General features: G+C 44.0%; 1 protein-coding gene, 1 non-coding gene and 1 pseudogene across 4 annotated transcripts; 2 read left to right on the top strand and 1 right to left on the bottom strand.

Moving 5' to 3' along the window:
• The first annotated feature begins 10,661 nt into the window (after nucleotides 1–10,661).
• Nucleotides 10,662–10,785, top strand: LOC121053352. Its single transcript, XR_005811035.1, has one exon. It is a non-coding gene; the product is annotated as a U6atac minor spliceosomal RNA (small nuclear RNA).
• Nucleotides 10,786–12,156: 1,371 nt separating this feature from the next.
• LOC121055713 lies at nucleotides 12,157–13,741 on the bottom strand (annotated as a pseudogene). Its single transcript, XR_005812702.1, has 2 exons — nucleotides 13,714–13,741; nucleotides 12,157–13,389 (listed from the first exon to the last, which is right to left on the bottom strand). The product of XR_005812702.1 is annotated as a protein MIZU-KUSSEI 1-like (transcript).
• A 5,652-nt stretch (nucleotides 13,742–19,393) lies between these two features.
• Nucleotides 19,394–23,380, top strand: LOC102717120 (F-box protein At2g26850-like). 2 transcript variants are annotated; one of them, XM_040527663.1, is made up of 6 exons: nucleotides 19,394–19,574; nucleotides 19,650–20,858; nucleotides 21,089–21,171; nucleotides 21,501–21,679; nucleotides 21,867–21,941; nucleotides 22,727–23,380. In XM_040527663.1, exons 2-6 carry the CDS (start codon nucleotides 20,127–20,129, stop codon nucleotides 22,912–22,914), a joined length of 1,257 nt encoding a protein of 418 aa, XP_040383597.1. In that variant the 5' UTR covers nucleotides 19,394–19,574; nucleotides 19,650–20,126; the 3' UTR covers nucleotides 22,915–23,380. The 2 variants fall into 2 exon arrangements, with proteins under 2 accessions (XP_040383597.1, XP_040383599.1); XM_040527665.1 differs by having other exon boundaries at nucleotides 19,394–20,858; nucleotides 21,092–21,171.
• The last annotated feature ends 2,426 nt before the right edge of the window (nucleotides 23,381–25,806 follow it).

The following is a 25,806-nucleotide window of genomic DNA, read 5'->3' as shown; positions in this document are numbered from 1 at the left end:
TGTATTTATCACTCTTTCTCAAATTAGCTCTAGCACAAAATTACCAAGAGAATTTTTAACCTTTTTACTTGAGCCTTTTTGCTCAATTTTTTTTTCTCAATTATTCCGGGTACGTCCTTGTCGTCAAGACTGTCCAAGGATTCGGCACCCATTATTTTTGCTCACATCGAATACGTCCTTGTCGTCAAGACTGTCCAAGGATTCGGTATTCATTTTTTTCTCTCATAGATATTTTTTATTCTCTTGAGCAATTTAAAAAGCTATTGAGGAATAACAAATCAATAAAGCATATATATAAGCATTTAAAAACAACCCATATGCTCGCATCAATATTGCATATTTACTTAATTCAAGTATAGAATTTAAGTGTCATGCATCATCTCCCTTAAAAGCAATATCAAAAGCTCATGTATAAACCAAAAATGCAGACAAGCTAGATTACTAATCATATTCTCTAACAAGTATTGCAAACAAGTACTACAATATACTAAAGGCACGAAACAAAGCTCTTCCTTTGTTTTTCTTTTTCTTAAAACACACCATGCATTAATTAAAACATGTATGCAAAATCAAAAGAGGAAAATGCAACACGGAGCCAAAAACTCCCCCTTAATTGATGCCAAAAGGATGAATAACTCCCAATTCTCCCCGAAGAAAAGCAAATCGAGAAGAATCCAAAGGTTTCGTGAAAATATCAGCCAATTGCAATGTAGTATCAACAAATTTTAATTCCACATCTCCCTTTTCAACATGATCCCTCAAAAAGTGAAAACGAATATCAATGTGCTTAGTGCGTGAGTGTTGAACAGGATTCTTAGCAATATTAATAGCACTAGTATTATCACAAAAGAGAGGAACTTTCTCAAAAGTAAGACCATAATCTCTCAAGGTTGAAATAAGCCACAAAATTTGGGAGCAACAACTAGCAGCAGCAACATATTCAGATTCAGCAGTTGATTGAGCAACATTAGATTGTTTTCGAGAAGACCATGCAATCAATGAAGTACCAAGAAAATGGCATGTACCACTGGTACTCTTCCTATCAATTCTACAGCCTCCAAAATCCGCATCCGAATAACCACTCAAGCATATAGAAGATGAAGTAGAATACCAAATTCCAAATTCAAGAGTGTGTTGTAAGTACCTCATGATGCGTTTAACCGCTTGGTGATGTGAAGCTCTCGGAGAAGCTTGAAATCGAGCGCACAAACACACAGCAAATTGTATATCCGGTCTTGAAGCAGTGAGATAAAGCAATGATCCTATCATACTTCTGTATTCCTTTTGATCAACCGCTTCACCATCTTCATCAGGATCCAACACAGTAGCAGATCCTATAGGTGTAGTCATCGGCTTGCAATTGTCCATCTTGAAACGTCGTAAAAGATCCTTGGTGTATTTTGTTTGATGCACAAACGTACCTTGAGGTGTTTGTTTAATTTGCAATCCCAAAAAATAAGTCAACTCGCCCATCATACTCATTTCAAATTCCCTGTGCATCGTTTCAGCAAACTCCACAACCAAAGGGTGAGATAAACAACCAAAGATGATATCATCCACATAAATCTGAACGAACAGTTGATCATCACCATGCTTAAGAACAAAGAGAGTTTTATCAATTTTTCCCATTATAAAACCTTTAGCAACTAAAAAGTTTTTAAGCCTATCATACCATGCTCTAGGTGCTTGTTTCAAGCCATACAAGGCTTTAGACAAACGAAAAACATGGTTGGGAAAATCAGGATTTTCAAAACCAGGTGGTTGTTTCACATAAACTTTCTCCTGTATATAGCCATTTAGAAAAGCACTTTTAACATCCATTTGAAATAATTTAAAACCTTTTGAAGCAGCAAAAGCCAACAAAAGTCTAATTGCTTCAATTCTAGCAACAGGAGCAAAAGTTTCATCATAATCCAACCCTTCCATTTGAGTAAAACCCTGAGCCACAAGTCTAGCCTTGTTTCTAACAATTAAACCATCCTGATTTTGTTTATTTTTGAAAACCCATTTAGTTCCAATAATATTATGACCAACAGGAGGTTCAACTAAGTACCAAACTTTATTTCTTTCAAAATTCTCAAGTTCTTCATGCATGGCATTAATCCACGATTCATCAGTTAAGGCATGAGTAACATCTTTGGGCTCAAAATTAGCAACAAAAGCAGAGTTCACATGAAAATCACGAGTGATTACCTTCGACCTTGTAGTACGTTCATCCAAGTTACCTATTATTTGTTCCGGAGGATGTCGTCGTTGAATATGAAGTGGAGCAGTGGCTTCAGATGAATTTTCATGTTCTGTACCCTGTTCTAACGAACTAGAGGTTTCTGGAGGTCCACCACCATCCGCACCTGAAGCACATGTGGAAGATCCTCCGGGCCTGTTTGACCGCTCTTCTGCCTGCGGTCTGACTGACATTGTGCCACCGGTCTGACCAGCTGACAATTCGTCGTCGTCCTCGTCATCACTTTCCTCCACAAATATATCCTCCCCCTGAACCTGTGATATTGTACCTGAAATTTCGGGTCTAGTACCTGGACTAGCCTCATCAAAAGTGACTTCACAAGTCTCAACAATTTTGTTAGTTTCTAAAACAAGTACACGGTAACCTCGAGAATGGGCAGCATATCCTAACATAAGTCCATCACGAGAGCGTGATTCAAATTTATCTAAAAACCCAGACTTTAACACAAAGCACTTACACCCAAAAACACGTAAATGAGAAATCTTAGGTGTATGTCCAAAACGAAGCTCATAAGAAGTCTTTCTAAGTTTTGATCTCAAGAAAACACGATTGGAAATATAGCATGCAGTATTAACCGCTTCAGCCCAAAATTTCCTAGGTGTACTGTACTCATCAAGCATAGTCCTAGCCATCTCAACCAAAGAACGATTTTTTCTTTCAACCACACCATTTTGTTGAGGAACCCGGGGAGACGAAAATTGATGTTCAAGACCTTTTTCATTGCAAAACCTCTCAAAAGAAGCGTTTTTAAACTCTCCACCATTATCGCTTCGGATGGTTCTTAAAGATCCAGGAAGTTGAATGGCCAACCGAAGATACAAACTTTTAAAGTGTTCAAAAGCCTCATCTTTGGTAACCATAAAGAAAACCCAAGAATAACGAGAGAAATCGTCAACTATAACCAACACATACCACTTTCCTCCAACAGATTGCACTCTAGCCGGACCGACAGTGTCCATGTGTAAGAGCTGTCCTGGTGCATCCGTCATCACAGAAAATGTAGGAGTATGCGAGCATACAACCATTTTAGCATGACGACATGGCGAGCAAACCAAATCAACATCTTTTTTAAGTTTAGGCAAACCACGAATAAGATCTGAACCACTAATCCTAGTTAGATGATCAAAGCCAATATGTCCAAGTCTGCGATGCCAGAACATCACATCTTTAGAAAACTTTGCAACAAGACATATAACTTCAGAAGAAATACTACTTTCAAAATCAGCTTTAAAAACTCTTCCATATCGAGAAATATTAAGCACAACATCTCCAGAAAAATCAAAAATTTTACTTCCACTTTTCTTAAACAGAACATCAAAATTCTCATCCAAAATTTGAGAAACGGAGAGCAAATTGTACTTTAGATTTTCAACCAAAGCGACATCATTCAATGTAAATTTGTCACTTACCTTGACAGATCCAGTTGCAGTGATCGTACTAGTAGAAGCATCACCGAAGATGATTGAATCCTTCCTTGATGCCCTCATGAGAGAGGAGAACCAACTTTTATCACCGGTCATATGTCGCGAACAACCGGAGTCCACAATCCACACGTTCTCCTTCCTCGCCAAAAATGCCTATGCATAAGCAGATGCCGAAGTCTCAGTACTGGGGTTAGATAATAAACATTTAGGAATCCAGTACTGAGACACACGACCAGATCTAACAGGAACATAACCAGTAGAAAATTCAATATGTTTCCTTTTAGAAAAATGCTCCCAAGGCTGGTTTAACTGCTTAGGAACCTGCGGTCTGACCAAAGCTTTACCACCGTTCTGACGGGGGTTATAACACCGGTTTGACTGCTGGTACTGCTGCAGTCTAACCGCCTGTCTCGAGGTAAAAGCCAAATTTTGCCATCTTTGTTTTGCAAAAGCAATTTTCCGTTCCTTTTTCTGCTTTCTAGCAAGTCTAAAACAGAAACCAACAATATGGCCATCTTTGCCACAAAAGGAACATGTATACTTATCACGATGAGTTGAAGCACAAGTTGATATAGCAGGTTTAGCATTAACAACCGATGTAGTACTAAAGACAGGTTTGGCATTTACAACAGATTTAGTGTTAAAAGCAGGTTTAGCATTCACAACATGTTTAGCACTCACAACTTTTGATGAAGAAGCACTCAAGGAAGACATGATGCCAGCAGATTTAAATACAGTGGTCTTAGGTTCAGGTTCAGTCAAAATTTCACCATTCTGAACAATACTTAAAACAGTAGGAGGATGTCTAGAAAAGTGAACATGAGGATCAAAACCTAAACCACGATTGTGTGTGCTAACTTTAGATTGATCAAGAATCATGTTGAGGTTCCTTTTTCCATCAGAAAATCTTTGCAAAGAACTTTTTAAATAAGAAACCTCTTGAGTTAAACTAGCACAATTTTTGCAAGAAATCACTTCATCTCTTTTAACAACTTCCTCCATTTGTTTAACACACTCCAAAGCATGTTTAAGTTTCATCTCATTAGCAGGACATGTCAAGCAAGGTTTAGCACTAGATTGCTTGATTCTTTTAGAGCTAATCAAGTTAAACATAGAACTAGCAAACACAGCAACTCGACATTTGTTTAAAGCTCTCTTAGCCAAGAACAATTCATCAACCAATCTAGTATTCATTGTAAAGCTAAGAGCAAGACAGGATTCAAGTTTTCTAGATTTCTTGGTTACAGCATCAAGTTTTTTGCAATTATTCTGATTAACTTCTCTTACAGTATTCACTTCAGCAAATAAAACATCACACGATTTGCATTCATCATCATTAGAAGCAAGAGATTTTAATTTACTATTTTCAATATTAAGAGAATCAATAGTAACTTCTTGTTGACTAATTTTTTTCTCAAATTTAGAAATCTTGTAACCAAGTCTAGCAATCACTTCTTGAAAATATTCAACACTAGAAGGACCAGTTACCTCGTTGTCATCGTCAGAATCTTCAAAACTTTTAGCCATGAGACAAACACCAGCAATGTTCATACTCTTGTCTTCTTCTTCATCATCTTCAAACTCAACGTCACTGTTTTCTTGAACAGCTGCAAAAGCTTCATCCAACGCCTTTTGATAATACTTCTTCATCTTCATATTCTTGATTTGTTTCTTATTCTGCTTGGCATCTTTAGATGCATCTTGAGGTTTAGCTTCTTCCTGTTTACCTCTTCCAAGCTTGGGGCACTGAGAACGGATGTGATTCGGTTGACCACATCCAAAGCATCGAATTGGTCCTCCTCTTCTCCTGATCCTGATATTACTCACAGCTCGAGAAATTCTGTTAGCGGCCAAAACCAAGTCCTCCTCACTGATCTCTTCCAGTTGATCATCGGACAAGGCGGTAAAAGCAGCAAAGGCTGCCAAAGAAATAGACTCAGAAGAAGATCCAGATGAGGATATTAAAGCAGTAGATTTCAAATCAGTCCTTTTTGAAAGAATATTCATCTCATATGTTTTCAATTTAGTATAAAGAATATCCAAAGTTAAAGCATTCATATCAACAGACTCTTGAATTGAAGTAACTTTAACATCCCAAACTTTCATATCAAGGCCATTCATAAAGTGACGAGCAATCTCAGATTGAGAATAGTTAACATCATAAGAAGCATCAACAGATCTAAGATCACTCAAGATTTTATTGAAACGAGCCAAATAGTCATCCAAGGATTCTCCAAGTTTCATCTCAAATTTTATGTACTCCTTTTTGAAAACATCCTTTCGCAACTCTTTGATATTTGAAGTTCCAGTATGAAAATCATTTAAAGCTTTCCAAATCTTATTAGCAGTTGCAAGATGCGAAACACGATCAAAATCGGAGCGAGAAATCCCATTCAGAATAATATTGCGCGCTTTGCAATTATTTTCAAATTCTAATTTTAGAGCCGGAGTATCAATGCGTTCAGGAATCTCATAAGGTTGATTAACTTTAAGCCAAATATCATAACCCTGAGATGTAATATAAGATTCCATCTTTTTCTTCCAATAGTCAAAATCAGATCCATTAAATATGTGAGGTTTGTTTGAAAACTTTTCAGCCATGGCAAACAAATCTAAAGATCGGTGAAGATCAAATAGAAAACGAGGCTCTGATACCACTTGTAGGATCGAACAAGATCAAACAAACCTACCAAATGGGGGGTGAATGGTAGGGAAAAACAAAACCCAAAAATCTTTCGCGGAATAAAGGATTACCTCTGTCGAAGAAATTGACGAAGACTTGCTACCTTAATCACGTCGCTCCTGTGTCGCTGCTACCTTGATCGTGCCGCTCATGTGCCGTCGAGCAGATCATCGAATCGCGCCACTCCTATGACGTCGATCGGATCGTCGGAATCCAAAAAATCACCAGTAGATGAAAGTCGAAAACGTAGATTGAATGATCTTGACTTTATTGCATCAACTGGTATTTACAAAGTGCACCAACAGCACTCCTATCAAAATCGTCGATCTAGAATCAACAACTAAGTCTCACAAAAGCACACCGGGGGCATACCCCTCGGTCTCTATTTATATCGAAAAGTCTATCACCAAATAGTAGTAGGATTCCTTATACTAATATGGCTCATCTCTTAGTTTTCCTAATTAAATCCAACATGCCAAAATCAGGCGTGCTACAGTAGTCCGACTGCTACAGTACCCGCCGCGCTACAGTAATCCGGGTCCGCTACAGTAATCCGATCCGGTTGCTACAGTGCCACGCGCTACAGTAACGACGCTGCTGCAGTGTCCAAACCTGTAGCAAATTCCTTTTCTTTTCTCATCCAGTTTTGATCCGATTTACTTCCCGATTTTTTCGGCGCTTACACATACAACATGTGAAGCCCGTTACGATTCCATCCCACACGGTGTTGCTCCACCATGTGCCAACTCGTATTCAATATCGTCACCTGGCATCCTCGATCGTCCGGACCTCAGCTCCTCCCTGAGCCTAGTCACGATCCCACCGCCATTGACCGATATTGACTTCAAGTCACCTGCACAACTAGAGACAAACCAACCGTTTCCGAGCACAGATATCGCAACCTGACTCACATTAGTTACACACACTCGCACCAACACCTTAATTGTTTCCAAACCAAATTCAATTTATAAACCAAATGGCAAGCCAATTGTTCATCAGAAAATATTAATCATGCTTATGATCTTACAGAGCAGCGGGACGACCCGCTGTCCTCCGTTGCCGCTGACGTCGAGGCCCACTTCCAGGCGCACTGGTCCGCCCTCGACGCCGTCGCCCGCCAGGACCCCGCCCAGGCCGTTTCCGCCGGAGACTGGCGCTCGCCCCTCGAGGTGTTCTTTCGGAGCTCATCGCCGTCGCTGGAGGTTACTAGGCGGCGCTCTTCCTCGAGGCGCTCTCGCGCTTCGTGCTCTCCATGCACAACCCCCGAGGTGCTCCGCCGCTTCGATCAGGCGATCAGTGCTCATTTCATTTCATAATTCCTTGTTGCTAATGTTCTTCTTTCCCTTTTCTTTCTGTTAAGTAAATCTTGGTTTTCTTGGAGAAATGGATAGTAATGGTGGTCCATGTAAAATTTGTTGGAGATAATGTTACGGCTTACAAGTTGCTATTCATAATACGCGAGCGACAGCTAGCCAGCCATTTTTAAAAAAATTGCATTGTTTAAAATTTTGAAATTTTTAGGCAATATGAGTCAAAATTTTGTAAAAAAGACAAACTAAACTATGTCAATTTTGTTTACCACAAAATTTTAAAAATTTGTTCAAATTTTAATCGAATGTATTTTAAATTTTAGTCAAATTTATCAAACTTGACTCAAATATGTTAAATACAAATTAAATATTACAAATATTTATTGAAGTAGACATATATAGACACATATGTAAAAACATGGCCAAATATGTAAATAATACTAATAAAATAGGGTCAAATGTGCAAGGGTAAAAACATCCATTTTTTCTTCACTTAACCGCGTTAACCTAACTTAACGGAGTAGGGTCAAACGTGAGCTTCATTTTTGAAAAAGGGACTAAATATGCAAAGTGAAAAAAACAGAGCTAAATGTGCAAGACTCTAAAGTAGGATCAGTTATGCAATTGCCCCAAATATAAATATACTACATAGTAATAAGCTTTCTAGTTTTCCTGTTTATAGTAGGGTTTTCTTACACATGGTTACCACATCAATTGAGTTTACTGCTGGGGTACAATAACAGTAAGTACATGTTGACCTATCAAATTAAAAGTAAAAATAATATTTTTTGGTGTACGTGGTAATTATGTTTTTGAGCCAAACTGTCGTCGCAATGTTTACCGTCAGCGTGTGGTATATAAGTCATAGACCTGTACCAAACAGCCTGGAAAAACCCATATCAGAGTGGCCAAGTCCTATATTTATGTTTATAAATTAATTCAAGAAACACTCGTGGTAGCAACTCAAAAGTTTGATTTCACCTCGTGTATTTATGACAAGACGAAGTACAAACGACAATGCACCTATAAAAAAATTCATCTCTACGCTTCTCTCTAGTTGTCCTTTTGGATCAGCGCACAAATCTAGTTGTATCACTTGAGTATGAAACATCATGATTTAATTTGTTGTTGTTTGAACTTTAACAACTGCATTGTCTTAAATGAACCGTAATGTATCATGTAGAATAATAATTCTGTCCATAATCAACACACATACAACGAAATTGTACACACATCTCCAACTGATAGCAATATGTTTCACGATTGGGCTACCGTGACGGATCCATATTCCAGGGGTGCGCACGCCTTGTCAGTTTGTCTTCGGCTTAACAATTCTCGGTGACTCCCATTCCTCCGCCACACGGGCCACGGTCAAGATATCTCTCATTCTCTCACGGCGAATTTCTCGCATGGTCGCCATGGTGAATCCAACGCACTCGCCGTGCTCCTCACAGGTGGTGGATGAATTCTTCTCTGTAATATATTCCCATGTTGTGCAGGAGCGAGCCTAGGAGGACGTACATTTGCGGGATTGTTTGGTTGTTGACTAAATTTATCGCATCATACTTGTGTACTGTGGCATGCTACGTAAATTTCTTTTACCACATGCTTGTGACAAGATTTAGCATAAAATTTTATATATATTGTGTGGGTCTAAATACTGGCAAAGGACGTGTTCGCAAGTGCCGATTGAGGCTAATTTTTCCGTTGTTTTCTACGTACACGCTTCCCGAACTATTTTTTAAAAGAATATGAAAATTATTTAAAAAATTGATTATCTATTTTTTAAGTTTGCAATAACTAATACTTAATTAACCATACGCTAATAGTTTTATTGTTGTGTGTGCAGTAATTAGCCCATCTGCAATTTGCAGTTGCGAACGAGTCCAAAACTAGGCATATCATACTGAAGATAATCATCCAGATACAAAGTTGATACTAAAATATAGCATGACTAGCAGGGGCGGATCCAGCATGGGGGTTGCAGGGGCTCCAGCCCCCTACACGCTGGATCCCCCTTAGAAAATAGAAGAGAGAAGGGGAAGAAGAGGGAAGGAAGAAGAAGATAATCAGTCCTCCAACCTTCAAATCCTGTATCTGCCCTTGATGAATTAGTTGGACTAGTTTTTGGCAGGCAATTAACCAAACAGACCTTCCAGCATGGTCGGTGAGTCGAGTACTTAGTAAGAGCAAGTTTTATAGTCGAGCACTTAGTAAGAGCACCTTATAGAGGGCGGAAATTGGCTAAATACAAAATGAGCTGGTCCGCCTTTGTCGGTCGTCCCTCCCGGCCGGAGGTCCGTTTGCCACGTTAGCATTCTACCCTCCTAGAGGTCGGGAAGAGGTTAGTTCCGTGAATTTTTAAATGCAAAATTAAATTTGTAAATTATTTAATAAATAAAATCAAAAAAAATCTTTGGTTTGGGCCATGCGATCGCGTGGGATGAAAGCGGGTGAAACTGGGCTGGAAGTGAGTAAGCAGGCCGAGTATATGGATGAGGCCTGTGTAAGGAGGGGGCTGCCGACAAAGGATTTGCCTAATTCAGCTGGGGTAAAATTATTGTGTTTGAGAAAATCCAGTATCAACAAAGCTAATCAGGACTTGACGACGTTCTCTCTAGCTTAGTATCTAGAGGAGAAAAGGAGGGAGAAATTAGTTCGTTGCTGCTATTTTTTCTTCAGCTTTTAATTTGTACTACGAACTGATGATGAATAGCGAAAGCTATTAGCGAGTACAGGGTTTCCAACTAGTAATCTACTATAGTATATAGTGAGATATCAACATCACCATGTTTCAACCAACCAACTTTTTTAGTTGTGTGTCACTGCGACTAATAAGAGAACAACAAGTTGCGCACTTTTCGCCCAGGTTAATGGTAGTCATTGTACTGCGCTGCACTCGCTTGGGACATGAGGTGGCTTTTCTAATCTTTAGTCCCACCTCGCCAATTTGACGAGAAGTCTGCTTCTTTATAACGCTCAGTGGGCTGCGTCAAGCCGTGTTCGTAGAAAGGAGAGACGGTTGGCATCTCCCCTGACAGGGACGGGAACAGCCTTCGGGCTTTCCTCCAGCACATTACGGTTAAGGCTACCCGCTTCGGCGGATCTTACCCAAATTTTTCTCAATTTCTGCTGTTACAAATCTTTAAGTTGACATCTAACTTTCAGAGCAAATTCTCTGAATGTCATTTTTTAACTACCTTAGTCAAATCCTTTGCTAGATAATTAATTGACTAAATTTCAGAAATGCAGATTATCCGACTGTTTTTTTACTGGCTTATTCAAATTTTTTTTCTCAATTTCTGCTGTTACAAATCTTTAAGTTGACATCTAACCTTCAGAGCAAATTCTCTGAATGTCATTTTTTAACTACCTTATTCAAATCCTTTGCTAGATAATTAATTGACTAAATTTCAGAAATGCATATTCTCCGACTGTATTTTTTACTGGCTTATTCAAATCTTTTGCAATAGGGCTACGTTATTTTCGAAGGTAAAGACGGAAGATTATTTTATTTCTATTATAGATATTTAATGGTATAAATGATAAAATTAACTACTACGAAGTTAAACATTTATTTTAGAATATAGATGTTAGAACTTCTATACAGAACATCATAAACGTTCGAGAATCGTGCACGTAAAAACTAAAGAAAAAATTAGGTCGGACAAACGCAGCCTAGACTATGTGATTAATTAACTGCTAAGTTTCAGAAGTACTTCAAGGATGCAAACGGTCTGAATGTATTTTTTTTAGATTTTTGCTATTTTGTTACTATCAAATGTGGGTTCCAAATTTGGGTTTCGCTAAAACATTATTATCCAATGACCCTTCTCTTTTTTTTATTTTTTGCCATTTCTCTAATGCTACAATTTTGGATTGGATTTTTCTTTTTCTCATTCGACCTGGGATAATTTTGCCCCTGTGACATAATCATCAAAAAAAATTTTAAAAAACAGAAATTCAATGCAAAGTTGCAGGAAATAGAGAAAATGGTAAAAAAAAAGATAAGAGGTGTTATTTGATAATAGCATTTTAGCGAAACCCAAATTCGAAATGTCATAACAGACGAAATCCACCTTTGATAACGGCAGAATGAAAAGCAAAAATCTCTTTTTTTTTTTACTAGCTTAGTGCATGCTCAGTTTCACAAATACAGAAACTATGAATGAGGTAAATGTAACAAAAACGTAAGTCCTATCATGATTTCATTTGTTCCAACAAAAAAAGACTTTTAACAATGATCGATGTAGGCACAAATTAATAGGGAAAAATCAGATTAATTGAGTGCCCATTTTGGAAATGAAGATTCTCTGGTGTATTTTTGTGCTAGCTGATTGCCTCAGTTTCAGGAGTGCAGATTCTATAAATATGGAACAAAATTACAAGTCCTAACATGATTTCATTTGTTCTAACAGGGAAAAAAAAGAGACAACTTTAAACCATGATCGATGTAGACACAAATTAAAGAAAGGAAGCAGAAATCGGTCTGCAGATGGGAGTGCCGCATCTAGTTTTGACCCGCCAAGTCAAGAACTGCAGCGTTGTGTGAGCTACGCTATTTTGTCATCTGCAAAATCACACCGACTCTAAAACCAGAAGGGAGAGAACTAACAGATTTCTCATATTCTAATGAAGAAGATGCTGAGCTCCGGCCCGTTGTTGCCGTCAGGGTTAAGCATGTAGAGCGACTCGGAGTCGCGGGACCCCACGACGCGGTCGAAACGCGCGCGCATGTACGCGAGATCACCGGCGTCCTGCACCTCGGCGGCGTCGCCTCCCATGACGTCGGTCGGCAGAACGCCGGCACCGACCGACACGGTGCGCAGCAGCTGCATGACGGTGAGATCGCCCTCCGTGGGCTCCCGGCGCATGGCGTACCCGATCTTTCGCCCGTTGACATACGCCGTCCACAGCGGCTCGTCCAGCAGCCGCGTGCGGCCGATGCCGGCGCCGGCGCCCGGCGGTTTCTTCTCGCACTCGAGCGCCACGCGGAGGTGCTCGGCGCCCATCTCCTGCATGAACCTGCCGGTCTGCATGGCGAGCTCCAACAGCAGGATGGGGACGCTCCCGGGGGTCTCCTGCACCGCAAGGGTCACCCTCGCCTTGCGGTACCCGAACAGGGTCCCCGTCGTGCGCGACGCGCCGCTGATGTGGCCGTCGTGCGCCCGCGACGCGCCGCCGGGCGCCCGGATGACGCCGTGGAAGCGGCACGCCGGGGCCAGGATCGGGAGCGACCGGAACAGCGCGCGCACGGCGCGGATGGCGCGCAGGGAGCGCGCGGCGCCGCGGCGCTTCTTCTTGGACGGGGGCGCAGTGAGCGTGATCGCGGGGCGTGGCGTGCGCGGCGAGGGCGGCGGGGGCAGCTCGGGGGTCGCGCCGCCGCCGCCTGGAGTGCGGGGCGTCGGCGGCGGGCGCAGCGGCGACATCGGCGGTGAGGCCTGCGGCGTCGTGCTGTAGCGTAGCATGTCTGCTGTTGCCGCCCCCCGGCTAGCTTGACACGTTGACAGGGAGGAGCAGCGAAGCCGATGTTGTATGAAATCTGTGGTGTTTTTGAAGGGGAGAAGCCGAGATGATGAGGTGACAAGTCTCGGGTTTTTGAGACGGTGTGTCGGCGACTCGGCGTGTCCGCTAGCTTCAGGTTGGTTGGTGGAATGCACGTACGTGCAAGGTATGAGGCATGCACGTTGGAGTATACATTGTATTTCTCTTCGTGCTCTGGGTTTTCTTTGTTATGGAGTGCACTTCATTTTGTTTTTGTTGGTTCCATTTGAATTTTGGAGTATGGTTGGCATGTTTCAATTTCTTTAGATTTCTACTCCAAATGAAAGATTAAAAAAAAAAGAAAAAGGGTGCACACCAGTGAAAATACCAGGGACTAGAGGAGGCCTGAAGCGTGTGAGATTCTGGGCCAGCATGGCCTAGTTGATTTCAGACCCAATCAGGAGGATTTGGTTATGGGCTTTTCCCAATAGGCCCATAGAGGACGACTAGATTGTCTACCGGCTAGAAATGAGCTTTAGCCCAAGCTAAAATGCTGGACTCCATTACCTTTTGTTGTCTCTTTCAAAATCGTCATTGACCCGTTAATCTAACTGGGCGCATCTTTGAGATATGAACGGTTAAACCAGAAAACATCCTAACAGGGGAGGAGCTTCACGCTGGGGATTCCAATGATGCAATGTCTTCGTCCTATGCGCGTCAATAGGGAAGATATTAGTGGTCTCTCGTCGAGAAATATACTCCATGTAGTACGTATTTGACTTCGCATACTGAGCTGTTCTTATCAGCGACACTGTACTAATGCATGGTATATTTGGTAGGGCATACAGTTTTAGAGGTACTGATAACTGTATAACTGTATGATATATTTATTACGACATCAAGTATGGACAAACTTGGCTCAAATGATATCCTCATCCTTGTCGCCTTTCAGCTATGAGTCTTCACATTGACCTGCTACTCTATTAGCACTTGATCGATTCAACAGGAGGCAGCCCACAATATTGATTACGCCGCCTCACGTGACCGACCGCGCTGTGCTACATGACAATCGAGTCGCAGGAGCCCACAGCCGCAGGTGCCCATGCTGCTGCCGCCACCGCCCAGCTCCGCGTCGAGCCATGCGCTGCGCTGCGCAGCACCAGGTGAACTGATACAGATACATTCCATGCGATGCGCACTCCCTCCCGCTGGCCGCTGCTCCCAAACGGCCGGGCGCGTCGTCCCTGTTTAACCGGCTCCACGCATCACGCGCTGCCCCCGCGCGCGCAGCTGGCTCCCGCAAGTGCCCCGCGTCACCGAGCCGATCCGCGCGACCGGTGGACCGCACGAGCGCCCACCCACATCGCGTGCTCACGGGGGCCCTGGGCAAGTAAAAGTGGGCAAGCATACTGCATACCACTATCCCGAAACCGCCCGCGCACGCGCCGCGCCGGTGGCCGAGACGCGCGACAGTGGGCACCTCCGCCCGTGTGGGCAAGTGCGCCGGCGCCCCCATCCCGTCCCGTGCCTGGCCTCCGCGTCACCGTCCCCGTGCGCCGCTGTGTCGCCTTCTGTTCTGTCCCCTGTACTATGCCCCCCCCCCCCCCTCCTCGTGCCGCGTTCGCTATACCATAATCCACTCCTGATGCTGTACCTCGTCCCGTCACGCTAGTCGACACGCACGGCCCGCCGTAAGGCGTCCATCGCACTGCCGTTTTCGTCGTCGTCCATCGATCGTTCGGCCAGTGGGCAGTGGCACGTAATAGTGAATGGAGTCTATATTATAACCGATCGTGATTCTCGGGTCGTTTGTCAAGAGCAGCAAGCTATCTTAGCTCAATCATCGTCGGCATCAAGCCATCAACAAAACCCGCGGTGCACACAGGGTCCAGCAGAGGAGCTGGCGGATCGACCGGCGGTCGGCAGGTCCGTCGGTTCGGTTAACTACTGTAGCTTATTGCGCCGTATGGCTTGGTCGAGAGCAATGATATGCGGCGATTCCGATCACCGCACTTGTCGATGCACTATAAACAGCTCCGTCGAGCGCGTCGATGGGCCACGCCCAACAACACGCGTCCGTGAAAAGGACAGCACCGTTTTCCCTTATCCTGCCATATATCCACCGATCGTCTTGCCCGGGGGGGCACTGCACCTGACAAACTGTGCACCGTATTTGTCATCGATCGACGGCTTCCTAGTACACAACAAATTAAGCTGGCACATTTACGGGCGCCAGTACCGCATTGGCACTTGGCAGCATCTATCCAACCCAATCTTATCATCGAATTCTCAAATGGGGAATATGATATGCACCACTGCTGCTTAGAAGCCAAGGACACGAGCAAAAGGCTTGGAGTGCATGCATGTTCCCCTGTAGATCGCAGCTGCGCATGTCGGCTAGCTGTACCACCTTTCCTCAACATCACAGAACGTGATAAGGCCAATCACTACCGTAAAGTGTCAACCCCCATTCTGCCCTGGACATGACTCCAAAGCAGAGGACGAATCATGCAAGTTCCGTCGGTTTTCTTCTCTAAACCTGAAATATAATTTAGTCGCAAGCCCAAACTAGCCGCCAAAACCCAACCAGCCAATCACACAGCCGTGTTGTGCCCATGTCCACATCTGCAAACTTAGAGAGCTCAGGCTACACTTGCACAGTACACTATTATAGTGTAGAGCGGCCGGTAGTGACAGCCACATTGGCGACACGGGCAACATCAAACGGGAATAAGGAATAAGCCGAGAACAAACTGGATTCCAACTTAGGTGAGCAGAATTGGACTCGATCGAGCCCACCCGTCGATTTGACGTCGCAACACAGGGGCACGGCCGGCGTGCCGGGGTCCAGGGGCCCCGGGACTCATCGTGGTAATCTGCCTAATGCACCGCGTCCGCATCGGCGTATCACCACGCGACGTCGACGCACGCGCATGTACGCGCGCTCGCATTATTCCTCCCAGGGTTGCCCAAACAGCGGCAGCCCCTCGACCAAACGGAGACGTGGTAACCGCCAAAGCCGATATAAATTCAAATTTTAAATTTTTGAATTTAGAATGGCTGGTTACCGTGGCATCGTGATCAAAACCGCGTGTCAAGTTGTCAAAATCACAGATGGTATAAACCAAGGTAAAAAATTATTAAAAAATCTGAAATTTTTTTATAAAATTGTAGGAAACATAGGAAATTAGTAATTAACTATAATTATGACAACTATAATATATTTTTGGAAAAACATGATCAGGTGCTCTGGATGTTCTCTATGTTCCCACACAAAATCATGAGTTCTATCTGTCATAATGCATCTGCATTCATTTAACTAACAAATAAATCATATAACTTGTACTAAGAATCATGCGTATTTATCTTATATACATACCCCTAAAAATTATAAATGTTACCTAAATTAATTGACATAGATGTTTTCTAGAACTAACAAGTAATAGCTACGAATTTTATTTTCCAAAACAACCTAACTGCATAACATACAAATATATCCTACAAATCGATCTCATCGAAATTACCGTCTTCATATCAAATAATCATATAAATATATGTCTACAAACAATTTTTACCTAATAAACTATTATCAATTTTCTTTTTTCCTTTTTTTCACTAATAAATTTTTAACATTCATAAATATATCGAAACCAAGCCCCAACAGAGGCTGCCCGCCGCGGTAAGGTGGTTTCAGAAACCCTAATTCCTCATTTGATCGCTAGCCGTGTAAAAAATATTAAATAGAGAGAAATCGTACTACGTAATGTTATGCATCATCTATTGTCTCTCTCCTCTGTTAGCCGTCTCTTAGTTAGTTTTTTTTTTTTTTTTTTGCCCTAGCTAGGACGAGGTCGAGACGACAGCTTGAGACCGTGCACGTGCTACGCCTTAGCCGGTTAATTCGGCTCCGTCAACGTCGGTTAATGATGGTGGCGCCGCCGGCGGGCGGGGCGGCCATGGCGGTGCGTTGATTATGATGGGCGCGAGGCGATCGTGTTGAGATCGGCAAATCATTTATGGTTTATCATGGCGTTATGCTCATCTGGCGTCGTGATTCGGTCACGCCGATCCGGAACAGTGGTAACACTGTTGTGCACACTGTTTACATCACATGGCGTGGTGCTCGACCTGAAGTAATAAAGCTGCGTGTGACGCAGGCACCAACGATGATAGCTCGACAAAGCTAGCAGCTGTAAAACCAAGAGCCGTCGCCCCATGAAGCTTCCTTGCATTCCGTTCCAGGTTCCAGCATCAAAATGGATCCGCCGGATCGAACGGATCGGATCGTATACCAGCATCGAGTTTGTGCCCATGCCGGACTTCAGAAAGATAGGATCTGCACTTTCGGCAAGTCAGGATGATAAACGTTTTCACTTATCATTGGTTGCCCAGGCCTTTCAGTCATTTCTGAATCTGCCAAGCTAGCACGGCACCTCGTATGGTGTTTCTCTGAAGCCGCTCTCCCTATGAACCGAACCTTGTGGTGGCTGCGATGAAAGCCCCAAGCCGCCTCTTTTCCAGTTCGAACACGTGATTTGTTGCTAACAAAAGAGGCGGTGAGAGTAAACATTCTCTTTCGCTTTTCTACCACGATCAAAGGCACAAAGCGAAAAGACTCAGTAGCAACGTTCCTGCAGCTATCTTTGAGCATAAAAAATAAGTCTTCCAGGATCATTACATTCCCAACACGTGTAAAGACATGTTTTGGGTTAATAAATCGGAGCATGAACTAAACATGCAGGTGTCGCATAGCCGCCCGACGAAGACTAAACCGGATCAAATCATCCATAACTAAAAGGTGTTGTTTTAATTCATGGAGGATAATAAGGCGAGTAATAGCTGCGACCAGCACTGGCTGTTCTTTTTTTTATTTCTTTGGGAGATATAGTGACGTAATTATAAATAAAAAATAATTTCTGAATAAAAGCTTTATAAATGTGTTAGCAATATAGAAACCAAGGCTGAAAAATATAATATCATGAAACAAATCCTAAAATTTACTCTAAATATAAAAATTTTGATTTATAAGTATAAATAAAACTGAAAAGATTGGGTGTGTGTCAGTCTTGCACGGTCTCAGTTCAGTTAGGCCGGTCAATTTGAGTACACTTTGTTTGTGGCTGTTCGATGTCAGGCCAGTACTGTACTTCTCTAATTAGTCAACCACAAATCAGAAGAAAATCGCACCAGTACTTGTAATCCTCCTGTCCTATTCTTTTCTCGTTTCTCTCTCGAACCTAAAATAAGTGCAAATCTCTGTGCTCGTTCAGTTTCGATCGTATCTTGTAAAGAGAACAAAAGAGAGAATCCGTATTCTTGTATGCACCGTTCAGTTAGCATGAGAAAAAGTATGCCACAAATCGTGCATTGCATTGGTGCACAGCCCCTGCAAAAAAAAAAAAAGGAAAACAAAACAAAACAAAAAAACTCTGCAGTGGAAGCCTCTCGGCGAAGCGCACAATGAGCTATAGCAATCTAATGGTGGCTGGATTAGTTAACTTGCTCCTTTCCACAAAAGGCCACCCTGAGTAGATTAACCACAACATGACACCAAATCTTGCCCCCCCATCCATCCCGGCCAGAAGGGGAAATTAATATAGTCTTAAACAAAGCATCGTGTCGCTAGCTGCTGCGTGCGTGCGTGCGTATCTCATCCAACTTTTGACCGCTGCAGTGTTCAGCAGCAGCAGCCACAGGCACCAGCTGCGCCCAAAAAACGCGCCCGAAATGGTGTCGCGCTCGAGAGATCTGAGCAAACGAGGGAGAAGTTTTTGGAGTGTGCCGTGCTCGCGGCAGCAGCTGCAGCATCATCGCTTTGGTTTCTCCGTACTCGGATGCACACGGCCACGTTTAGGTTTGGCTGCTTAGGCTAACTACTCTCACCAGCCGACCTCGTGTCTTTCTGAAACGAACACGCAAGGTTACTTGTTTTTTAAGTACGCGAGGGTGCGAGATTTTGACGCTAAAGCCATTCCCAGTGAAAGACAACGAAACATATAATGAGCGAGCGTTGGCGGTTGCTTAGGTCCCAATAGAGATAAAATACTGATGGTTGGCTGGGTTGCTTACGTGTTTGCTGCAGCAGGAAAAAAATTTCGGTGGTTTGGTACAATGTGCTCGTCGAAGTTGGCAAGTAGAAACAGGTGGTTGTCTTCTCTTCACCCACCAACCGCCGTCTCCTCCGAAATCCGAACCTACAAAAGGAGGAGATCACCAGCATTTTCCTCCAAAAAAGCTTCTTGTTTACAGCATTAACCCACCGTTCGCCTTTTTTTTCCCCCTTCCGCTTCAACGAGGCATATCCACATAGTATATCTCGACCTAAACCCCACCAACCAAATCCTACACGAGGTAAACGAAGGGTTCAACGAACCACCACCAGCAGGCAGCTGCTGGAACATGTGTTCGCCATGGGCAAAGGCAAGAAGGTGATCACCACCAGTTCATGACACACCGTGCTGCGGTGCTGCTGTGCTCTTCTCACTTTCTCGGTATACTGGTAGACGACGACGACGCCTACCGGACTAGTGCTGCTCCTTTTGGGTGGGGCAGCGGTGGCTGGCTGGCGCCAAGAAAGTGGAGGGCGCTTGTGACCTGAAGAGCAGTGGCAGCGGCGAGCGACGCGAGGAGAGGAGAGGAGAGGAGGCGAGGCGGGGAGGCAGGAATCATTCGGCTGCAAAGCTGCCGTCGCCACCTCGTCGCCACTGTCCCCGCTTTCCGGGGCCGCGTGGGGCCGCGCCTATCCTGCCATCCCCGGCGCGCAGTCCACGCACGCAGCGCTGTCGTTGCACCACCACCACCTCCTCCACCACCACGGCACCACCACCACCACCGCGGGCGCAGCATCGCATCGCGCCGCACCAGTCCGCAACGCCCGGGCGCGCGCGGTCGTCCTCGGTAGCCAAGAAAGAAGGCGACTTTCTTCTTGGATTGGTGCTCGCTTTTCTGCTCTTTTTTTTTTTTGGTTTGCCTTCCCTGAGATGCTTCACCTGCTCCTTATATCCACCATCCCGGCCTTCACGCTGATGCTCGTCGCGCCCGCCGCCACGCACAAGCACTGCAAGCTCGTGCGGGAACTCGGCCTCGTCGCGCTGCTGCTCGTGCGCGAGCTGCTGCAACACTCCGCCTCCGCCGCGTGGTGTGGCAGAAAGAAGGAGAGGGAGCGGGAGCGAGAGCGCGTGGTGAGGATAATGCCGTCGAAGGCGAAGGCGGAGCCCGCATTGGCGGCGGGGGAGGGGGAGGGGACTGAGCCGAACGCCGCCGCGCTCCCTCTGCTCGACCTGCCGGAGCTGACTCTGGAGCGCGTCCTCGAGGAGCTGGAGCCGGCGTCGCTCGCAGCGATGGCGTGCGTGTGCGCCGCGCTCAGGGACCGCTGCTCCGCGGACAGCCTGTGGGGCCGCCACGTCGACCGGAAATGGGGGCGCGTGCTCGGCGCCGCCGCGCGCAAGGAGTGGGAGGCGGAGCTGACCGCGCAGAGGAACGCCGGCGCCCCGTCGCGGCCGGCGAGACGGAGGAGCCTCGCGGACTCGCTTGCCTGCGCGTGGCCCTTCTCGTGGATCAGCTGCCGCTGGCTCAAGGGAGACGCCGTCGCCGCCGAGCCCGCCCCCGCGCCATCGTCGCCCCCCTCGCCGCCGGCCGACACGGTGGCCGCCTGGTACCGCGCGGTGGAGTGTGGCGACTTCTGGTTCCCCGCACAGGTGTACAACCGCGAGGTAAAAAAAATAAATAATCCACTCGCTGTTTACCTGTAAAGGCTTTACTGTAACTTTTTCTTTTTCTTTTTTTTTTGGGAACTAATTATAAAGGCTTTATAATTAGTCCTAGTTAATTGAGGTTTTAACTCTTTTTGACAGTACTATTAATTATGGCTATCCTATCACTACATTTAGGTAGGAGAATCACGGTTCGTTTTTGTTTAATTACTTGAAGAATCTCTCTTTAGCAGGACGGGCATGTCGGGTTCGTGCTCTCGTGCTACGACGCCCACCTCCGCTATGACAGGCGTACTGACACATTCACGGCAAGGTACTTAAACCCGACATTGAATACTAAAGTGATCATGCTGCTATCAACTCACTGTCACGAACTCACGACACGATTGCACTGGCCTCAACCGAAAGCTAATAAATCCATGCACTGGAGTAGTTAGCAGAGCAGCCAGTGGTTATATGTTCGTTAATTGCTGCACATGTTAGACCAGCAATCGATGGCATGCCATGATTTGGAATTTATGAAGGCGATAATAAAGCCTTTCGGATTGATTTTCTTTTTTTAGCCAACATCGATTAAGATGGCTTTGATTTTTCTGAATACGATTGGTGATGGGGTACAGGCGGCTGTGACTGTTTCGACAGGTACCCGCCACACGGTCGTAAGCCGGCGAAGGAGGAGAGCGGCGTGCAGTGGAGCAGGATCCGTGCGCCGCCGGTGAGCACGCCGGCGCACGACCTCCACGCCTCCGGCTGCCTCGGCAACCTCCGCCCCGGAGACCACTTCGAGATCCAGTGGAGGAAGAACAAGGATTTTCCCTACGGTAATGGTTCGGAGTTCAGACTTTAGCATACCAAGATTGGTCACTGGAAATTGGCAAAAATATGCCATTGCACCAATGATCGATGATTAATAGTAGCATTGGATTAGCCGTTCTGATGATGGATGGATACGATGATTCTGTGGCATTATGTGGTGATGGATGTTTTTTTTTCTTTGATGGGCTACAGGCTGGTGGTATGGTGTCGTGGGTCACCAGGAGACGTGCAACGCCAACGATCATCTGTGTCGCTGCCATGAGGACGGTAAAGATCCCGTTTACTTTCTCCCGCCAATCTTTTGTTTACTTTCTTTTTATCTGATGTCGGCAGTGACACGTGCTGCCCGAGATAATAAAACAGTAGTAGCAAAAGAGAACAGGTTACCGTACGGGAAGGGCGTGGCTATCACAGTATCGATCTCCTTTTCTGCTCGTTGATATATTCTGATGATGATCGGGGGTGAAAGACGAGTGCATTATAATTTGCACACGTAATGAAGAAATTATATTCGCGGAACATATCGGAGACAGTAAAGATTCTTGGCCTCTTTCTTCTTTGGAGAAATTGGATCAAGATTCGCTGCCTACAAAGTCCAAACCGCAACTTGTTAGTAGTAGCTAGTACACTCTGGCTGTGTACATCCTCTTGGATGTAGAGGCCGGTTTAATTCATTATCTTAAAAAAAAAATAGTGGTACACTCTGGCTACAGTGTTATTCTCCTTTTGTTTACATTTGGATTGTTCGATGTAAATCTAGGGGTTCCAGATTTTACGTGGTATGGTTCACATTTAGCAGTCACTGTAGCAATAGAACTAACATCAAATCTTAGCGAAAACATGAATGGCCATGATTGCATGCAGTTCTAACTATGACTGCACTGAATCTCAGTTCATCTTGTGCCATTCATATCAAGAAGGCTTATATATCATATCATCCTAGTATTTGTGGCCATCATTGTCAGCTGATTACAAGTTCATGCATCTGTAATGTACCCGGTCTTGTGTGCTGCCGTGCTCTTCTGAGTCTCGTTCTGCTTTCTGGCATGCAGATATGGTTGTGCTGGAGTTCAAGCACTACGCGGCCGGCTCGCGGTGGAGGCAGACGACGGTGAGCAGGAAGGATCACAGGGAGAAAGGCGACGAGACGGACGGGTTCTACGGCGGCATCAGGAAACTCCAGACCAACGACGAGATCTCAACGTGGCGAAAATTCTGGCCGGTCGATGTCCTCAACTGATTGCGTCTGGTTTTCTTCGGTTTTTACACAAGATATATGCATCTGGGCAGAGGGCTGATCTGCCTGTCCGATGCATCCTGGTGGCGTTGGTGTTGTATAGCCCGTCGAGCTTCAGCGCTGCGTGACCCTGGCTGAACATTCTACTCTCCTGCTGCTGCTCTGCTCTTCCTGAACTTTTGGTTGCGAGACGAGACTGAGAATTGATGGAGAATTTGTTCCTCGCAGGCCGCAAGCTCCATTGGAAGCAGCAACTATAGGTTATTGATGATGATAATGTTGTACAGATTCACCTAGTTTCTTCTCTCTTTTTTTCCCCTTCTTTCCTTTCGTTTCGTCCTGTGATGCACTGCTGTTGCTGCTGGACTGAATCCCCAGTTGATATGTCGTGTAAGGTGTATGTATTCACAATTCACCTGTGAATTCACAGTATAATAAATCATGACCGGCCGGTTCAAGTTTTTCAGAAGGTGTTTGTGTCGTGTTTTAGTCAGGGACCTTACCTGGCGTGGCGTGGCGGCCGTCGGCCGGCTGCGTGGAAAGCGTGCCTCATTTTGCTGGAATTTCTCCATGGATCTGACGATCATGTGCCTAATTTCCGGCGAGGGGAGAATTTATGCCGACGAGTTCTGCTCATCTAACATGATGGATGCTGGGCAGAGTCGTGCCTAACTCTGACGTGACTAGAGGTGAAACGGGTCGGGTACGGTCGGATAGCATCCTCCCGTATTCTAACCCATATTTTCTTTTCGGGATCGGGTCGAATACGAATATTATCGAATACGAATACGAAGACGGATAATATTGGGCACAAATACAGAACGGATACGTGCTAAGACGGATAGGAGTGATCTCGGTTACAAATACTTATTCGGTATCAAATCAAAACAACAACTATATACATATATCACATATATAATAGCTATTCAACTATTCCATAAATCTTAAATACAACTATATCATAAAAGTAACAACTAGCATTAGCAAAGCTTGTAAGGAAATATAATTGATTCATTAAATTATATCATTAGTATGTTAGTATATATGAACAAGAAGTATAAATAAAGTTAATGTACATGTATATGGAACACTTAGAATAATGTTTTTTTGTTACTAGGCTTTAATTATATGTGAATGCAACATGGGCTTTTGGTGGGCTATAACTATCCGGGTCATATCCGGATATTTAACCGGGTAATACCCGTTTTTTTGCCGGGTAACCCGTATCCGTCGGATAACACGTTCCCGAACCCGTATTTGTATCCGAGAAAAAATACCCGAAACCGACCCAAAACCCGTATTATCTTCCAGATACCCGATTTGATGACCCGAATTTATCCTGAATTAATTCGGACGGGCGCTCGGACGGGTAATATCTGTCCCGTTTTTACCCCTAGACGTGACCACAGCATCTGGATCGACTTGGCAATTCCGCGACTGTTGGAAGTTGGAACGGAGAACTGCGTGGTGTCATGGTGATAAAAAATTTGAGGGGACGGCGGCGGAAACTGATATGACAGCAGCCCGTGAGGGCAGCAGCCAACCACCTGGAAGGAGCGACCAACCGGTGAAAAACACACGACGCCAAAGTGCCCAAATTCCAACCGTCAGCCTCGTCCTTTTGGGATGCTGTGTAATACACGATTCTCAGAACATAGCAATGTGAAAAAATTTATGATAAGAATTTAATATCAACCCAAATAATTTAGGTAGAGAAAGGAACACATAAAAACTGCGTGAACAACCGTATGAATCGAGCAAAAAAAAAAAACTGTAGAAATAATCAGGGTTCTATTTCCTTTTTTACTGTCCCTACCGTGGTAACGGCTAGCGCGGTTACCGTACGGTAACAGTGGATGCCAAAACATCACGATAAATTTAAAAATAAAAAATTTAAATTCAAAACCATACGATAATCGCGATTATCGCATAGTTTTGCGCGGTTACTGCGCGGTTTCACACGGTAACCGCGGCTAATTCTTGCCGAAACAGCGCATGATAACGGTGAAAACCATGCAAAACCGCGCGGTTTCGGCTTGTGAGACGTCAAATGCAAAAAAAACTTTAAAAAATCTAAAAGAAATACAAAAATAAGAAAATATTTTGTAACTATATTTGTGACATTTTGGATATGTTATAGGGAAAACAAGAAAATTTTGACATGACCTTTTCTAAATTCTTGACATTGCAACATTCAAACATACATCGTCATATCATCGTTCATCAAATAATTCACATCAATAACGAGTAACAACAATTTTATTTTAATTGTTGCGCCATAAATATACCCACTACCAACTGTTACAAACAAAACTATTATATATGTACTAACATATACATATAATTTTATATCCATTATTGTATATTTATATTTCAACATTATGTACAAGGTGTGTCTAGTGCAAATTAATAATGACTCAACAACAAAATATTATTAACCATCTTCTTACGAAACATTATTTGCAATAGGCTATTTTTTAATTTTCTTTCCTCTGAAATTTTCGGTTATGATTTTTAATTACGCCGAAAATACAACTTTTTCATGAATTCCTTTGACAAAACTATAATATATATCAACCTATACAACATATATTTTTCCATTAAATTTCCTCAAAAATTTTAAATTCTCCTCAAATTTAAACTTAAAACCGTAGTACATACCGTACCGCGCCTCCGCGGTGGGGGCTCGGTTACCGTGGTAACGGAAACCCTGGGAATAACCGTATGGATCGAACACATGAAAAACTTATGAATTATAAGAGATAGATACATAGGAAATTTTTCAAGAGGTACGATCTCGTGGTAAAAATACTCCAAAACATAAAGGATCCTTTTTATAGAAATATAATCCTTCAAAAATTCTTTGTTCCAAATAAGCCATGAGCTTCTTTTAGT

Source organism: Oryza brachyantha, chromosome 1, assembly GCF_000231095.2.
Source record: "Oryza brachyantha chromosome 1, ObraRS2, whole genome shotgun sequence".
Taxonomy (NCBI): Eukaryota; Viridiplantae; Streptophyta; class Magnoliopsida; order Poales; family Poaceae; genus Oryza; species Oryza brachyantha.
This window is presented reverse-complemented; position numbering and strand designations above follow the sequence as displayed.

Excerpts from the sequence above, each read along its gene's own strand:
- LOC102717120 (XM_040527663.1), top strand. The coding sequence starts at position 20,127 with ATGCTTCACCTGCTCCTTATATCCACCATCCCGGCCTTCACGCTGATG. Across the intron at positions 20,859-21,088 it reads CACAGGTGTACAACCGCGAG|CAGGACGGGCATGTCGGGTT; the intron begins GTAAAAAAAATA and ends ATCTCTCTTTAG. Across the intron at positions 21,172-21,500 it reads ACTGACACATTCACGGCAAG|GTACCCGCCACACGGTCGTA; the intron begins GTACTTAAACCC and ends CTGTTTCGACAG.